Here is a 19,050-nt window from a genome sequence, read left to right on the forward strand (position 1 = left end):
AGAATAGCTATTAATCCCAAGCTCAATGTAATTATATTTCAAAGACAGATAAAGGTTAATCTCTTCTTTAAAATTTGTTTTTCCTCTAATATTAAATACATCTGATCTGAGGACTTGATTATGAGAGAAATGAAAAATAGCTATGGAGATAATAAGAGAAGACCTAGATGCTTTAAATGAATTCCCTTCCATTCCCAGAAATGGACACAGGGATTAATGAATTCATCTCAGCACGGAGGCTGGAGAAGGAATGGCAACCCACTCCAGTGTCCTTGCCTGGAGAAATCTAGGGACAGAGGAGCCTGGCAGGCTGTAGTCCATGGGGTCACAAAGAGTCACTCACGACCGAGTGACTAACACCCAGAGCATGGAGGTAAGCTTTTAGTTGTCAGAGAGTCAGTCCTTTGCCCCCTTACGTGGCTCTGTCTTAGTAACTTGGATGAAGACAAACTTGTCATATTTTCCTAATTCTGGATGTCAAAGTTGATAGGGACAACCAATATGTTGTATGCCAGATAACATTTTACAAAGTCCTGATCATCTGTTATGATGGACCAAATACATTCTTGTGAAAAACAGAAGGTTCAGCTTAATGTAAGTCCAGAGTTGATCACTGTGCCCTGACGGCTGTCTCAGGGCAGGCCATGGAATACTAGAGTAACTCCTCACACATTGAGACGCTTCAGTGAAAGATGCTTGAAGGAACTGACAAGTCCGTCAACAGTCCGGCAAACAAGCAGAGCTGTAAAACATGCTCATGAAGTGAACGGGCATACGGAAGAATGAATGAACGAACAAATAAATGAGTTCAGACTAACCATCCCTTATCAGTATGTATGAATCATCCAGTATTGAAGGGAACGCCTAGAAAAAAGCCCTGAAGGAGTGAGTCAGCAATCTAAACGATGACTCCATTTTTCTCTAAGGAATCCTAAGATGGGATCATTTGAGGGAAATTCAAGGGAAGTTCTATTTTCTCTACTGCCTGTACAGAGCAATACAGCATCACACAGGACTGACACTAACAAGGACCACCATTCACTTGGAAAAATTCCATATTGGCAACTATTTCCTTAGAAAAGCATTGCTCAAAAACACTATGCTCCAAAATTATCTGCAGATGTGTTGTCAGGGCACTTTTACTCATGTAGCCAAATTTCCAAACTAATTTTCATCAGTGAAAAAGTGAAACTGAAGTCACTCAGTCATGTGCGACTCTTCGCGACCCCATGGACTGTAGCCTACCAGGCTCCTCTGTCCATGGGATTTTCCAGGCAAGAGTACTGGAGTGGATTGCCATTTCCTTCTTCAATCTTTTTTTTTCATTAATTTTCATTAGTTCGTAAGGGTAATGGAACTCTTGAGAAACAAACAAAAAAATGTTTGAAGTAATATAATTTTTTTTTTTTTTTGAAAAATCAACCAACCAGAAACGTAGGGGCCAATTACCTTGGCTTTTTTGAGCAGGTCGACTATGTCGAGGTTCATGGACGCCAGCTCCCGGCTCGGCATGCTCTGCAGCTGGGTGATGATGAAGAGCTCACAGATGTGCTGCAGTCTGGACACCTGGTACATCTCTGCACAGATCAGGAGGCACATAGCCTGGAAAATGCCGGCTGACACAAGGAAGGCAAAGAAGAGAGAATGGGCAATAATAACACCGTCCGCTTTCTGACCTAGCCACAGAACAACAGCAAAAACGAAGACATGCTGACTGTACCAAGCAGTGTCAAAGAGAATGCCTAGAAAAGGCCTTGAAGGAGTTGAGTCTGCAATCTAAACGATGACTCCATTTTAAGTGGAATTCATTCACGCTTTTGGACTCAGAAGTGAACCTGTTGTTGTTGTTGTTGTTTTTAATTCTCTAGACAAAAGAGATTCTACTGTTGCCCTTAATAACCAACTCCAGGGCTACTGGGCAGTTCTGTCTGTTAGCTATACTAAATCCTTGTGATTTTTTCTTCTGGCTTAAGTCCCCGGGTTTGTTTGGCTTTTATTGTGGTAAAATAAATGTAACACAAAGTTTTAAGTGTAAACAGAACGTTAAAATTTTAAGTGCATACTTTAGTGGCATGAAGTATATTCACATTGGTGAGTAATGACCTCCCTTCTCCAAAACGTCTTTCTTCTTCCTCAACTGACACTCTGTACCCATTAAGCACTAAAATATCCCCCTTCCCTAAACCCCTGCAGTCACCAGGTTTTTTTTTGTTAGTTTTTTTTTTTTTAAAAACACTTCTCTGTATGTCAAATGATTTTTTTTCATGTAATTCTTTCTTGTCCCTCTTTAAATGTAGCAAGGAACCAAGAATAGTGTATATAATAAATATTTATCAAAATGAACAGATTATTTTCCTTTCTGCAATCTCCCAGTGCAAGTATTCCTGTATCCAGGTTAACTTTCTGTTTATTCATTTTGACTCATTTCCCCCCCACACTTCACCTTTTACATTGTTAAAGTATTTTGTCTTACAGTTTTGCTGCTTTTCTGAGCATTTTTTTCTAATTAGTAAGATAAAACTTAAAATCCAAAGCTTCAATTACTCTAGTGAGAGGGCAACTGAGAAAACAAATTTCCTTATTATTCCAAATCCACTCAAATTTGTATATTTTAATATACAAATTTTTCCAATACCAAAATAATAAAATACCCAGTAACAGACATTCTGATGAGAATCAATGCTTTAATTTTTACTAAACAGCAATGATAAGCCAGTCTCTAACACTAACGACTGTAACTGACTCCAAAACATTCTATAGATGGCTGCAAGACCAGAACTGATTCAATTAAAAGAATTTTCTGTCCTGGAATTTCTAAAACTTTTCACTAGAGGGCTCATGACTTATTTAAAACTCAGGAGATTTCAAAAACAGACATTTCTGAATGTAAAACTAAAGCCGTAAGCCTGAAGAGAGGTATGGTCTGAAAGGTGTATTTCCTTTTTATATTGGCAAGGGTGCCTGGCCCAGTCCTTGTAACCAAGGCCTCAGGCTCCTGGACTACACCACCAGGGCTTATTCTGGTTGTATCTGCAGTGGGAGCCATCTGGTGGTCAAAGGATAAAAAAAAAACTAGTTAAAAGGGGCTTCCATGCCTGCATCCCAAGGCTCCAGGTCTGTGGCAAGGATTCTGCAGTTTATCTAAAGTGCCTCCAGGTCCAGGGAACCTGCAAAACCTGGTCCACTCTGCAGCTGCCACAGACAGTACCCAGTCAACAGTCGGTGAACAGGGAAATAAATCCTACAGTCCACTGGGCATTCTCAACCACTGAAGAAAAGTTTTTGTCTAAGTCTGCTTTAGGAGAGTATGATGTTACTCTTCCATACTGCAATAGATCTTGCCTACTGGACTTTTCTAATTAAACTGATATTTTGGCTTCCCTTGTGGCTCAGCTGGTAAAAAAAAAAAAAAGGCAGTATTTTTAGCATTAAAAGTTGGAAAAAGGCCATCCTCTGGGCTAGAGTGACAACCACAGGAATCTCAGAATATTGAAATTTCTTGAAAGTGTCTCAATCAGAAGTCAGAGCCATAAAAGTGGCTGCCCAACCCTATTCTCCTCATGAAAGGACAGTGTTCTGGGGAGTTCTCCGCCCTAATCTGCGGTAGTGGAGTAGCCGCTGAGTACCATGAGACCCCTCCACCTCAGAGGGCCTGCCATGATCAGCGTGCTCTCAGCACTGCAGAGACTCGTGAACTTATCCCAGGGTCTGAGAGCCCACAAGAGGCACCCAATCACCACTCTTGCACTTGAACTGACTATGAAAATTCTCTGTTGTCCCAACATCACCTCCACCTGCTTGGCACATTCCATGATGTCAGCTCCCACAACCCTTAAATGAAAAGAGGTTTCATAGAAAGCAATGTCTCAAAATGGATTATCAGGAAAGAAAGAATTATGAAATTCTATTTAACATGTTCTTGTTGCTTAGGTCTTGTGTCCAACTCTTTTGCGACCCCATGGAGTGTAGCCCCCGCCCCTCCGCCCCCAGCTCCTCTGTCCATGGGATTCTCCAGGCAAGAATACTGGAGTGGGTTGCCAATTTCCTTCTCCAGGGGATCTTCCCGACCCAGGGATTGAACCCATGTCTCCTGCATTGTCAGGCAGATTCCTTACCACTGAGCCAGGAGGCAAGCCCAACAAAGGAGAAAAGGGCAGTAGAGGATGAGATAGTTAGATAGTATCATGTACACTCAATGGACATGAATCTGAGCAAAGAAAAGCCTGGGAGACAGTGGAGGACAGAGGAACCTGGCGTGCTACAGTCCATGAAGTCTCAGAGTCGGACATGACTTAGAGACAGAACATCATCATCATCTAACATGTATAATGGCTCACCTGGGCAACAGGAGTCTGTATATAGATATTCCAAGAATGACAAGAAAGTCTCTTTGGAAACACCATAAACTGGAATCAGAACACTCTTTGCTTCCATGTAATTCCCGTTAAACATGGCTGCCATCACTTCACACCGGGCCACCAGGATGGCCCTGTGGGCCGGCACCGTCGTACCTATAAGGTTCAACAGGGAAACAGCTAAGGGCCATAAGCTTGCCGAGTTACTGTTCTAGCAATTTTCCTTCTAATCAGAATGGTACTGCATTAGGCACAGCTAAGCTGATATTCAGAAACCAGATCTGAGGGTGATTAAAATTCAGAGACTTTTTAGTTTTTTAAATAAATTGAAAAATTAAGAGAGTTCAAAAGTTGGCTTTGAAAGGAACAATTTGCAAGTCAGGCAATTATTTGTTACTTAGTTTTTATTTCCCGAAGCTAGAAACACTGAAATGAAATATTTTGTTACATGTTTTTATAACAAAACATCTATTCCTCTACAATTGGCTTGAAATACCACTACCCACCCCTGCCCAAGTGCCCTCCCAAGGAAACACAGCCATTATTCACAGTACAGTCTTGGCTGGGCTTCTGTGTATCAGAAACAGGAAAATAAATCATGCTTAGCCTAAGCAGTTCATAGATCACAGCAAGAATGGCAAGGGAAATTCTTGTGGGGCCAAAGGCAACATTTCAGACTTCATGGAAAATTCAGAAGAGGATGGATGATCTAGTCCCCCGCTTCCTCCCTGTCACAGTACCTCCACAGGGAACCCCCCCTTCCTAGATGAATAATGCCTGCTTGTGGGAGGGCCAGGGCTGCTTTAAAGTTTAAAGGCCCCTCAGCATACATATTCCCTGGTGGCTCAGAGGGTAAAGCATCTGCCTGCAAGGCAGGAGACCTGGGTTTGATCCCTGGATCAGGAAGATCCCCTGGAGAAGGAAATGGCAACCCATTCCAGTACTCTTGCCTGGAGAATCCCATGGATGGAGAAGCCTGGTGCAGGCTACAGTCCATGGGGTCGCAAAGAGTTGGACACAACTGAGTGACTTCACTTTTCACTTTTCAGCCTATATGCCTCACTGAAGCACATGAAACTGAACTGACTCTCCAGTGAAACTTGCTAAGCCCTCCAACTACCATGCCAAGGGACCACGGCTGTTGCAGATGGGACTCAGCTAGCCTGGGGCTCACCATTCCCACCTCCTGAGGAAACCACGAACCACAGATCACCATCAAGCATCGGCCACGTGACAACCACCACGTTTGGTACTGAATGTACAAAGATGAGAAATATGGAGCTACCTTGCTTTGGAGATGCCAAACTTTTATTATCTTTCTGTTGTTTGTTTAAATTAACTTATTTTAATTGGAGGCTAATGACTTTACAATATTGTGGTGGCTTTACCACACAGTGACATGAATCAGCCACGGGTGTACACGTGTCCGCCATCCTGAACCCCCCTCCCCGCTCCGTCCCCAGCCCATCCCGCTGGGCTGTCCCAGTGCTGAGTGCCCCGTTTCATGCATCGAACTTGGACTGGTGATCTGATTCACATATGGTAATACACACATTTCAGTGCTATTCTCCCAAATCATTCCCACCCTCGCCTTCTCCCATAGAGTCCAAAAGTCTGTTCTTTATATCTGTGTGGAGATGCCAAACTTTTAGTTTGGTGGAAGACACCACACCCAGTGTGAGTGACAAAACTCTCCCCCTCCAGAAAGTAGCTCTATGAGCCAGACTACTCTGCCCTGCCCACAAGTCTGCATCTGGCAGCCCCCAAATCTCATACTTCTCAGGGGCATATATTCTTCTTCAAAATATTTAGTTACCGGGTTCTTCATGCTCTTTAATATCCAAGCACAACATCTTCTGGCTCAGAAAAAAAGGGAGAAAAAGTTCCATGTAAGCCTAGTGCTTTCTCCAAAGACAATGGCCCCTCAGGATCTACATGCGATGCATGACAGCGCCAGTTCTGTGCTCACTGCCCGGCACCCGTGCAGACCCATCTCCCCTGCGTGCAGGGAGAAGTCTTAGGAGTTCTCCTGCCAGGTCCCCACACCTACCAGCAGGCAGCCTCCCTTCCTGACCCCCTCTCTGACTTTCAGTCACCCGCCCTCAATGTTACAGTGTCCATTGGTGGGGGGTGACCAGTTTCCACAATGAAAGTGTGCTGGATGTATCTGTACACAGCAATTAACAAAAAATTCAAATAGGCAATGCAATTTGACTTCCAACTTTAAGATTCTAAAATCTTAAATAAGGAACCATGAAAAAAGAAAAAAAAAAGGAGTATGGCTTAAATAAATAATTTGGGGTAAGCAGAGGAATTTAAGATTGGCAAAAAAAAAAAAAAACCACCTAGTAGATAGAAGTAGATGGGAAAGAAACTTGATGGGTAACCTTGAAACTTGAACAGAAATTTCCTGTTGATAACTGTGGTTACAATGGAGTTACAAAACCAAGAACAGAACACGCAAGGCCTTCAGGCATTTTCAAGGCCCACTTCAAGCTTGGAATTAAGTTTGAAAAACCACTACACCTCCAATCAAGAAAATATCCATTTCTGTTTCTCACCCTTTCAAACTACTGTTTTGGTGTTATAAATTGTTCTACTGTGAGACTGTAATACAATACCTCTCAGTACAGCCACATTTTTAAACACTGTGTGTGTGTGTGTGTGTGTGTGTGTGTGTGTATATATATATATATATAAGCAAAGTATAAAACATGCTAAATGAAAATAATGTAGTGATTATTTACACAACAGCAATAGGATAGAGCTGAAGAATTACAGGGGGAAGAAGACATTAGTTTTCTAGTTAACAGATAAATATGTCCTTTGAAAACATCAAGACCTAAAGTAACTTTCCTTTGTAGTACTAAATTGTTACTTTTTTTTTTTCAGAAAGTTTTAAGAGTGAAACAATAGTTAAAGCCCAGTTTCCAGTAACTTTGCACAGATTATCAAGGATCCTTGTTTTTATTACACACTGAAATACTACATTTTTCATACCTTCTTCACACTACTTGCCAAGTTTCAAAAATGAAATTTTTAGAATCATTCTTTTGTTTTATCCTGAAAACAGGAAACTTGTCTAGCTCAAGAGAGGTTCAGAATATGTACTAAGTAAACAAGACAGAATGTAGCTCTGTAATAGTATTTTTCATAAGGCACAGATTCAAATGTCAAAAGGAAACATATCCTTCTACATCATATCCAAAAGTTTACTGTGACTAGTTTTATTTAATGGAAAAAGACACAAACTTACATACACATTGTATACATATACACATTGTATATGTGTACATTTGATGACTATTTCAGTCATAGTTTTATATCTCATGTCAACTCCAGTCAGTTGTCAGTGATGTCTGAACATTTTTTAAAAAGGATTTGCTGCAGCCCTGGATTCAGCACAGAAAACCGCAGTGCGGTCTGCCTATGAGGCCTCTAAATGTGTCTTTCCACGCACCATCATCTCCATCCTCACGACCAGTCACCCTCTCCCAGGTAGAAACTAGCATCCCCGTTTCACAGGTGAGGAAACAGAGGATCCGAAAAGCAAAGTAACAGCCAAACCTATTAAATAGTAAAAATGCTTCCAAGCAAAACCCTGACCTGCTCTGTCACTACCGTGTCATCAAGCTTAACACTAGAAGGGACCTTTTAGAATCAACATGATTCATGGTCTTTACTTTGCAAATGAGAAGACTCCAGGCGGACATACGGAGGACCGGCCCAAGGATACATACACACTGTCTGGAAAGCAAAGCCAAGGCTGGAGCTAGGGCTGCAGACCCTCCCCAGAGCCGTGACCACCGCTCTGGGAGCTGCCCTCCCCACAGTCCTCAGAGCTAGGCGGCCCCTCCGCCAGTGGATGGCAGAGGTGCTGCTGGACCCTGCTTTCGCCCATTCCTGCTCCTCTCCGCTCCTGACTCCTTTGGGCCTCAGGTGTTGACCGAGGAGGCTACAAAGGGCATTAGAACAGCTGCCATGCAGTATCCGCAGGCATTACGGGGGCTCTTGCAGGTCTGGCCGCTGCCACGGTGGGGGTGCAAGCAGGTGCCTGCGAAGGGTCGGTGGGTGGGATCACCGAAGAAAAGCAGGAGGCTATAAGAGTGTTCTCTGTATCGCTGCTCTCTCTCTCCTCTCAGTGTAACATATATTTTCATGCATTGCACACTCCCCACGAAACTCTTTTCAACAGGTTACACTAAAATAATAGTGTAAAATATTAAAATAATATTTTACTATATTATTGTAAAAGAATATCTTACACTATTATTTAATAATATTTAAAACTATTATTTTAAAATAACATTGCAAAATAATATACAATATTAAAATAATATTGCAAAATAATAGTGTACAATAATTGGTGTCAGTGCCTCCTATGCAAATTATAAGGAAATTTGGTCAACTGTGAGCCTTCTTTTCTCCGAATCCCTTTTTACATAATTTCAAGGTCACTGACTGTCCCATTCTCAGTAGCCCATACTCACACTGCAGCTACAAATAGCCGCTTACTCAAAGGCACCTTGGAAAGTTTCCAATTCACTGTCTGTCTTGGCAAGTGACCAGAGTTAAAAGCAAAACAAATCCTTCTGGTGAACATTTTTTAAAAGTAAGGTACTATTAGCTGCCATACATTTCTACCATAAAATTAAATTAAATCTTCCTTTTAGTAACAGCCCACCTGAAAGTGTACTTAATTCATTGGAAACAACTTTCCTAATTAAAGGCATTTCACAATTCATTTTTAAGACTATGCTTTCAATCTACTAAAGTGACAAAGTATCCAAGCGAATAACAATAATGGGCATTAAAAGAGATCATCTTTAGTAAAATTAGGGAGCATTACTTTCCAACAGAGCTAAAAAGCAGCAATTGCTCTGAGTGTCATTAAGAAGTAAATGTAGTGATAACTACAGACACGTGATGTAAGCCAGGCTTGACCCTAAGCAAGAGTAGTTCCTTTTGCTCAATTAAAAAGGAAAAGAGCTGAAAACATAAACTAGACGTAATGCTAAATGTTGAGGGGGCTAGTTTCAAATGATTTAAAAACTACGACCTTAAAGAAATACACAAACAAAATACACAACTGGGTGATCTGTAACATTACTCTCTCCCCTGGTAGTCCCTAAAAGTTAATGAAGCACTGGGTAACAGTAACAACAAACTAAGGAAAATATAAATTTATTTTCTTATTTTAATAAAATATTTCATTTCCCTAGAAAATGAAATTTTCTAGAAACTGTAGAAATTTGTAGAAATTCAAGTACTATTAACCTACATCCTACAATACAGAATAGTCAATCCTTCACCCAAAATACTCGAAATTGAAACAGAAAGTTAAAATAAGAAATTAAAACAAATGATGAACTTTGTAAAAACTGAACCGTACCTTGTATTTCGAAGACAACATCAGCAAGCATTGGTTTATTAAGGAAAAACTTGAGGGAAGTGTTATAAAACCACAGAGGTTTTCTGGCTTGATAGGTTTTGCAGTTCCTTAGGCAATTAAACTATAAGGAGAAATAAAAATACGAGAGGAAATATTATACAATATGCGTTGATAATCTGCTTAGAGAACGTGGAAATCTCTGCTGTCTAAAGGAGTAATGATTACCCCCTCTATGGCATCTCTGGTCACAGCTTTCGTGGAAACCTGCCCTCGAGAACTACATCTGCTACCTGCCATAGCACCAGTGCACTACGCGGCACTCACGGCAGCGAAGGAGCCGGCTAAGTGAAAAGTCTACAACTGAGAAGCTGTGGGCGCTGAAGCCCCTGGACCTTTGTCACCTGGGAAACGGACAATAGTAGTGCGACCTCATATGAACGCCTAGTAAAACATGTTTGCATATACAACCTGCTTGTCTATTCACTAGTTAAGAAAATACATACACAAAATTTAATTTGCGACCTCATATGAATGCCTAGTAAAACATGTTTGCATATACAACCTGCTTGTCTATTCACTAGTTAAGAAAATACATACACAAAATTTAATTTGCAATTAAGAAAACACACATATTTTTCACCAATCACATCAAGTTCTACTGCTCACTAGATTCAAGGTTAATACATCTGGGAGTGAGGGACTAATGCATCTTGATCTACAACCTTATAATCCTAAATATCTCTCCTGCCCACAGTCCTGATGGCTGGAATCTATCAGAGGCTGCCTGCATCTCTCATCTGGAGCTCTAGAAACCCTGTCCCATGACCACACTGATCTGTCCTCTCCCAATTCCTAGCTGGAGCCTCCAGTTAACAGTGAAGAAGGCTGGGGGTCTCCAGCCTTTCTCTGGTCCAGGGGGGAGCAGGATCTGGTGCTCTTTGTATCCTTTCTGTGATCCTTCAGACAATCCTTTCTGAAGGAAAGAGCCCCAGGAAATGAGGGCCAGCCCCTCTCCCTTCCTCCATCACCCATTTCCCTGGCTGACTCTCAGAACCTCAGGCCGGGTCAGAACTTTTGACCCTCTACTCAGCTAGACAGGAAATTCAGAAAGCTTTATCTCTAAGAAATAACCAAGTGTACATACAACATTAGCAATAAGAATAACAGGCACCTACTCCCCACTCTTAGTTAATCTACTAGGGTGGGAAGTTAAAACGTTTGGCGAGAAGGAAAAAAACCTTATCCTGCCTCTCAAAGAAGAACATACACTCCGGGATGATATCCATGAGCAAAACAGACAACCAAAACAGGATTATACAAACCCAGCTCCTGTAATCTAAGTTCTTATACACAGTATTCGTTAATACACACTGAAGGAACTGGGGGTGAGGACTTGGGGGACTCCTACACATAAAGCACAGGAACAGTCAAAAAGCATCATCAGAACCTGAGGGCTAGCAGAGGCTTCAGAAATCAGTCTAGAGATAAACTATACCCCACGGATGGAGGAGCCTGGAAGGCTGCAGTCCATGGGGTCGCTGCAGGTCAGACACAACTGAGTGACTTCACTTTCACTTTTCACTTCCATGCATTGGAGAAGGACATGGCAACCCACTCCAGTGTTCTTGCCTGGAGAATCCCAGGGACGGGGGAGCCTGGTGGGCTGCCATCTGTGGGATCACACAGAGTCGGACACGACTGAAGCGACTTAGCAGGCATAGATGGAAGTTCTTTGTGGTTAGGATTGGTTAGAATGGTTAGGATTCAGTAAATCCTATAAAGTATGCCTGATAAACTGATAAACTATGCCTAGTTTATCCCTCATTCTAGAGAAAGCCCTGAGAAGACTTACTCAAAGCCACAGGTAATTTGTGGCAGACACAATTTAAACGGAGTATTTCCTCATTCCCAATACTCAAAGAAGAGAGACCCCCGGGAAAGCACAGGAGGAAAGCACATAAGAACCCCTGTGTCCCCCTGTACAAAGGAAGGATTTAATTCAGTTCCATGGACTAATACAGGCCCCAGCTTTCCCTTACCCAAGAAGAAGTTGTTTTATTCTTGCTACTCAAAGGAATGACTGTTCAGAATCCAACCCAAGGAAAAGCTCAGGTTTAGAACAACAGGCAGCACTTCTGTCCTAAACATTTAGGTAAAGGTTATGAATTTGTACATCATGAATACATGTAGATGTATTTTAGGTATCAATATATAAAGATTATGAATCTGTATAACAGATTTCCTTGTCACCAAGCCTTGATTTTTTTTTTTTTTTTTTTTTGGGCCATACCACATGGCTTGTAGGATCTTAATTTCCTGACCAGGGACTGAACTCAGGCCACAGCAATGAAAGCCCAGAATTCTAACTATTAGGCCACCAAGAACTTCCAACTATGCCTTGAATTTGAAGAAAAAAAAAAAGCTAGGGCAGAAGTTTGGAGAGAATATATGTATTTTCACTGGTCTGTGAGCAACTTCATCTAGAGAACTTTTGGAAAGCAGAGTGCAAGTCTATAATGCACATTTCTACAAAAGCATTATTTAGCTGAATTAGGTTGTAAGAGCTACCACCCTGCCATACACCTGCACAAGTGGCCAGCTTCTGTATACCTGCTTCAATGTGTTATTAAAACAAGAAAAGAATGGTCTTATCCTTTAATTCCATATTTTGTTTAAAAAGAGATCTTTTTTTTTATTTAAAGAATAGTCAGGAATCTTTATAAAAACTTAGTGCAGTTTTGAAACATTAACTTAAAATGTTAATAAACTTAGGTTGTAGCATTGACAGTCACCTGTATAAAAAATTAAAGAAATAATCATTTTTCTTACATTTAACATAAACCTCTATTCTGCTAAGCAGTGCACACAACTTGCCTTTTTATCTATTGTAGCCGCTTTGCTTATCACAGAATCTGAAATATGATTCTGGCTAAATTGTTTAATGTAGTCATCTTAAAAGTGAACAGATTTACTCTTAAGGCTCTTACAGACTCTGCAAAATCTCAGTTACTAGGGTTTTCATGTGCAATAGATTATGACCATATACAAAGTCTATATTTCTATAATCTTTGAACCTATGATTTTAACTCTATACTGGATAAGAAACAAATCCTCAGCTGTCCACCTAGTCAAGGAGATTTCTCGAAACTCTTGAAAAAGACACACACTGAAACTGCCATGCCCCTGAAAACTGTTTGGAATGAAACTGTGAGCAGTGAGAAAGCATCGTCTCCCATTAGCCTGACTACAACTGGGCAAATCCAACAGCCTTCATTCTTAACATAGACTGCATATTCCAGAGTCCCAGGGGAATGTCTCAGGGAACAGAATTCACAAACCAACATTTTAAAGACATGACTCATACACATTTGAATTCTTACATGAATTAAAATCAGAGATAGCAAGAAATCATATGTTTATATTTAAAACATTTAAACAGCAAAAAATAGACTTAAGGAAAAAAATACATTATCAACTTTCCTCATGACTCCACAGTATATTCACCTTAGTATACCAGTTATAATTCAGAGAAAGTAACTTACAATAAACTAATTTACCTTTCCTGGTGTTTTTAAAATGCATTTAACTCTCTCAATTACATTTGAAACATCTCCAGAATCTTTCAATTTCTTCCTGATATCATCTTCTAACTCTTCCCACTGGAAGGCACCTGTAAAAAAATCAGTATATGTTGAATTTTTTGTTAAAGCAGGAAGAAAGATAAATATTTTACTGAGTATCAATGTTTCTCTTTCTTTTTAGTATTTTCTTTTAATTTTTATTTATCAAACATATATTCTTGCAATTACACTAAAACGTTTAAAAAGCTTTCACGTTAAAAAAAAGTTTCCCTTCACCTAAATTATTTCTCAAAAGCTGGAGTCTTCTTCCTGAATAGCTGCCACCTCTTTATAGAACAGGCGATCGGCTAATGATAACAGCAACAGCTAGAATATGAGTTCCCATCACAAGAGGGCCAACACTCAACTCATTTACTTGCTCTGAGTACAAGGCGGATTCGGTCCTTTCTAAGGCTGTATTCAGTGATACCAATCATGAAGGGCAGTGACTACCATCAGGCAAAGGAACAGAATGCATTCTGGTTTCATGCACTGTCAGGGTCAGATGAGGATGTTCCATAGCCAGTTCTTACAGAACCAACCGGAAGAAGAGAGCTGGATAATTTTCTGTAGAACCACACAACTGGGACATTAAAAAAAGAAAACTCACCCCACCCGGTCCCTCGTGCCCTTTTCACACCAACCCACATTTAAGCCGTCTCTTCTTAGGTTCACTTCACTCCCGTCAGCCCCTCTTCCTCTGTGCCTTACAGTCTCCTCGTCCAGGATCAGCAAAATGTCTCCCTTTCCCCCAAACACTTCTCTCTTTGGCCCACAGCAGTCTCCTACCCAGCCTTCCTACTCCCAACTGGCCTTTTCCACATCAAGTGAATCTTATTATCAACGCAGCTAAGTTTCCAAAAGTGCATTTCTGTAGAGATTACCCCCATCCAGCCCATCCCTTATAGACAGTCCTAAATCCTAAAAATACAACTCAAAAAGATACAGAGTGGGTGGACACAGTTGGGAGACCCAGGTTCTAGTTCTATCTCCACCATTAACAACTGGTATGAATTCAGCTGATTTATGTCTCTGGGTAACTTGAGATCCTTTTCTAATTGCTCTTGGTCCTTCTCTTCTGGTATTTCCCTTCAGGTATCCAGAACTTTGCCAGGTGCCTTCATGAATACTGGGGAGTGGAGAGGGCACGGAATGAACATTTACTGAATCAGTGAGATTAGGCAGTTGCCACCAGGCTGTACCAAGGAGATCCAAAACTAATCTTTTAGAATCAGACTGGCAGTCCAGTTGCTCTCAGGCCTCATTAGAGCTGAGTCCTGCAGCGCTTGGCATCCTTGCCTATCTTAAACTTCTCCTTACCTGCCCTTCAGGACTACTACAGTGTATCCTGGGAGCGGGGTGGGGGAAGGAGAGTCCTCATTTGGGGCATTTGCTATTCTGCGGGGTACATGCTCCCACCATGGCCGAGTTCAATACAACAACACAGAACATACCCTTACTGCTAAGTCGCTTCAGTCGTGTCCAACTCTGTGCAACCCCAGAGACGGCAGCCCACCAGGCTCCCCATCCCTGGGATTCTCCAGGCAAGAACACTGGAGTGGGTTGCCATTTCCTTCTCCAATGCATGGAAGTGAAAAGTGAAAGTGAAGTTGCTCAGTCGTGTCCGACCCTCAGGGACCCCATGGACTACAGCCCACCAGGCTCCTCCGTCCATGGGATTTTCCAGGCAAAAGTACTGGAGTGGGGTGCCATTGCCTTCTCCACTACTGCTAACAATAGGCATAGTACTATATGTTACAGCAGAGCTCTAAATGTCATCCTACATAACTGATTGTGATTTTCTTTAACTTCTTAGAGCACTTATTTACTTAGCCTTAGAGAGCATGATCTACCCATGTGCATTCAGCTGTTCTTTTATGCAGTGCAGAAAAGAGCATATCACAGAATAATTTAAAGAGCTGGAGAATACTACGCTCATTTCCACAAATTCATTTACCCTGGCAGCATTTCAATAAGTGATGTGAAATTCTAAGGGCCATCTGTGGCAGGAAGAGCTCAAAGCTAAATTCTTGATGCTCTTACAAAGATTTCAATTGCTATCCATCTGAGATCCTGTGACTCAGGAATTTGCCAGCATAAAGGCTGTACACAGTATCGTAAGAATGTTACAATTGTATGCCATTTAAGGATTACTCCTCAAGACCAGGAAACTGCAGGCTTCACTTCTCAGATTATTCCTCCTTCAGTGGTAAAGAATCCGCCTGACAATGCAGAAAACCCAAGAGACGTGGGTTTGATCCCTGGGTAGGGAGATCCCCCGGGGAAAGAAATGGCAATCCACTCCAGTATTCCTGCCTGGAAAATCCCACGGAGAGAGCAGCCTGGCGGGCTCCAGTTCATGGGGTTGCAAAGAGTCGGGCACCACTGAGCATGCACACGCAATGTCAGTGGTAGTCATGACGTACTCAGACATTATGCAATGTTAGCAGCTATCCAAGAGGAAATTAATATACGCACTTTCACTGTGCCTGTTTGCTCAGAAATTTGAATATGAAAATGAACAGAGGCCTTCATTACAGGGGTAAAGTGTTAACCACAGTATTAAAAGGCCCTTCCTAAATACAGGACTCGAATATCCATGGTAGACACAATATCTGCAACATTTCAAATTCCTAAAGGTTAAAAGAAAATTATTTTTAAAAATTTAAAATTTTTAAAAAGAATGGAGACATTCTCTGTCATTTAGTTCATTTTTCTAAAAAAAGGAGGAGACAAGTTTAATAGGGTTTTTCAGCCCATGTTTGCTCAGGGCAAACATTCCGGAGCACGCCCTCTCATGGGTTCTGCCTCTGCTTCCCGGTCCAACTGACGTGAGCACAACCCGCTCCTGTCTTCCACGGTTCCCAACAGGACCTGCGGCTAGGCCTGGGCGGCGAGGAGGAAACCAGTGTGAAACTGTGTCTTAAGACTTGTGCTCTGTTCAAAAGTTTTTAGATGTTGGACAACAATAAGATAAACAAACAGAAAATACATAAGCCCAGCCTCTTAAGTCTCTGAGGGAAAAAAAAAAATTAGGTTTCAAATTTTAGTTTGCTTTAATTAAAAAACATATTTTTTTAAAATAAGCAACCTATGCACCAAGAAAAGATCAAAGGGCAAAAACAAAACATCAGAAAATGTTTAGACATTTGAGATTGGGAATCTGGTCGATTTTTCTTCTCAATAAATGGTATTTTGCTGAGATTGTTGTCTTTTTAAACACAACGAACAGTAGCACTTTTGCTTGAGTCTGAGGTTATACTGAGTAAATAGTTAAAGAATAATTATCAGGCACCTGCTGAAGCATTCACTTTCCTTTTCCTTCAACCCACATCCAGGTCTCCCTGTAGCCCCAGGTCAGTGGCCTGTGGCCAGTGTGTACCTAGCACTACGTCCTGCCTGGGTCACACGCAAACAAAGCTCAGAGCAGAGAGGCAACAGCTAAGCGTCAGACTGAGAAGTCCATGCCCTGAACTGGTTGGGGGCTTGCAGCTCAGCAAGCTCTCCATGTCATCATGCACCTCTGCCTTCTAGGCACTACTGCCAGGCTCACTGGCTTTCCACCCAACCACTGAGCATTCGCTCGCCTCAACTTCAGGCAGGGGGTACAAGAATGCATGGACAGCCCCAGCGCCAGAGAGCTCTGTGTCAGCCAGCCTGGCAGGCGATTCCACTTTGACCCTGTTCCCTGAGACTAATCACTGGGTTCCTCTCCAGGGCCTCTGGGCTGAATTCCAGGCCCTCATCCCCTGGCTGTGGCTGGTGGTCCCAGTTCTACCAAGAGCAGGTGCGGCAGCAACTTGTGGTACAAAACATCAACACTGCCTGGAGACTACTGGAAATGCAGACCCTCATGCATTCAAGGGGTCAGATCTGATAGATAGGGTGCCTGCCAACAACTATGGATGGAGATTTGTTACACTGTATAGGAGGCGGTGATCAAAATCATCCCCAAGAAGAAATGCAAAAAGGCAAAACGGTTGTCTGAGGAGGCCTTACAAATAGTTGAGAAAAGAAGAGAAGCGAAAGGCAAAGGAGAAAAGGAAAGATATATCCACCTGAATGCAGAGTTCCAAAGAATAGCAAAGAGAGATAAGAAAGCCTTCCTCAGTGATCAATCGAAATACAGGAAAATAGTAGAATGGGAAAGACTAGAGACCTCTTCAAGAAAATTAGAGATACCAAGGGAACATTTCATGCAAAGATGGGCACAATAAAGGACAGAAATGGTATGGACCTAACAGAAGCAGAAGATATTAAGAAGGGGTGGCAAGAATACACAGAACTGTACAAAAAAGATCTTCATGACCCAGATAACCATGATGGTGTGATCACTCACCTAGAGCCAGATAACCCGGAATATGAAGTCAAGTGGGCCTTAGGAAGCATCACTACGAACAAAGTTAATGGGGATGATGGAATTCTAGCTGAGCTATTTCAAATCCTAAAAAATGATGCTGTGAAAGTGCTGCACTCAATATGCCAGCAAATTTGGAAAACTCAGCAGTGGCCACAGGACTGGAAAAGATAAGTTTTCATTCCAATCCCAAAGAAAGGCAATGCCAAAGAATATTCAAACTACTGCACAATTGCATTCATCTCACACACTAGCAAAGTAATGCTCAAAATTCTCCAAGCCAGGCTTCAACAATACATGAACCGAGAACTTCCAGATGTTCAAGCTGGATTTAGAAAAGGCAGAGGTACCAGAGATCAAATTGCCAACATCTGCTGGATCATTGACAAAGCAAGAGAGTTCCAGAAAAATATCTACTTCTGCTTCATTGACTACACTAAAGTCTTTGACTGTGTGGATTACAACAAACTGTGGAAAATTCTGAAAGAGATGGGAATACCAGACCACCTGACCTGCCTGAGAAATCTGTACACAGGTCAGGAAGCAACAGCTAGAACTGGACATGGAACAACGAACTGGTTCCATGTTGGGCTGTATGAAGCACTAACTGCAATCAAGATTGTTGGGAGAAATATCAGTAACCTCAGATATGCAGATGGCACCACCCTTATGGCAGAAAGCGAAGAATTAAACAGCCTCTTGATGAAAGTGAAAGAAGAGGGAAAAAGTTGGCTTTAAATTCAACATTCAAAAAACTAAGATCACGGCATCTGGTCCCATCACTTCATGACAAATAGATGGGGAAAAAGTGGAAACAGTGACAGACTTTATTTTCTTGGGCTCCAAAATCACCGTGGATGGTGACTGCAGCCATGAAATTCAGCTTGCTCCCTGGAAGAAAAGCTATGACCAACCTAGACAGCATATTAAAAAGCAGAGACATTACTTTACTGACAAAAGTCCATTTAGTCAAAGCTATGGTTTTCCCAGTAGTCATGTACAGATGTGAGAGTTGGACCATAAAGAAAGCTGAGCACCAAAGAATTGATGCTTTTGAACTGTGGTGTTGGAGAAGGCTCTTGAGAGTCCCTTGGACTGCAAAGAGATCAAACCAGTCAAACCTAAAAGAAATCAGTCCTGAATGTTCCTTGGAAGGAATGATGTTGAAGCTGAAACTCCAATACTTTGGTTACCTGATGCGAAGAAGTGACTCACTAGAAAACACCCTGATGCTGGGAAAGACTGAGGGCAGGATGAGAAGGGGACAACAGAGGATGAGATGGTTGGACAGCATGATCGACTCAATGGACATGAGTCTGAGCAAGC

General features: G+C 41.8%; 1 protein-coding gene across 1 annotated transcript in view; it reads right to left on the reverse strand.

The window, feature by feature from the left end:
• Positions 1 to 19,050, reverse strand: part of RHOBTB3 (Rho related BTB domain containing 3) — a 58,223-nt gene that overhangs the window by 12,915 nt on the left and 26,258 nt on the right. Inside the window, exons 7-10 of the mRNA XM_006047510.4 lie at positions 13,305 to 13,417; positions 9,748 to 9,868; positions 4,338 to 4,511; positions 1,450 to 1,616 (exon numbers count right to left, since the gene is read on the reverse strand). Of these exons, the coding sequence (XP_006047572.2) occupies positions 1,450 to 1,616; positions 4,338 to 4,511; positions 9,748 to 9,868; positions 13,305 to 13,417 (575 nt within the window). The remainder of the gene's footprint in view (positions 1 to 1,449; positions 1,617 to 4,337; positions 4,512 to 9,747; positions 9,869 to 13,304; positions 13,418 to 19,050) is intronic.

The sequence above is a fragment of the Bubalus bubalis genome, chromosome 9 (assembly GCF_019923935.1).
Source record: "Bubalus bubalis isolate 160015118507 breed Murrah chromosome 9, NDDB_SH_1, whole genome shotgun sequence".
Taxonomy (NCBI): domain Eukaryota; kingdom Metazoa; phylum Chordata; class Mammalia; order Artiodactyla; family Bovidae; genus Bubalus; species Bubalus bubalis.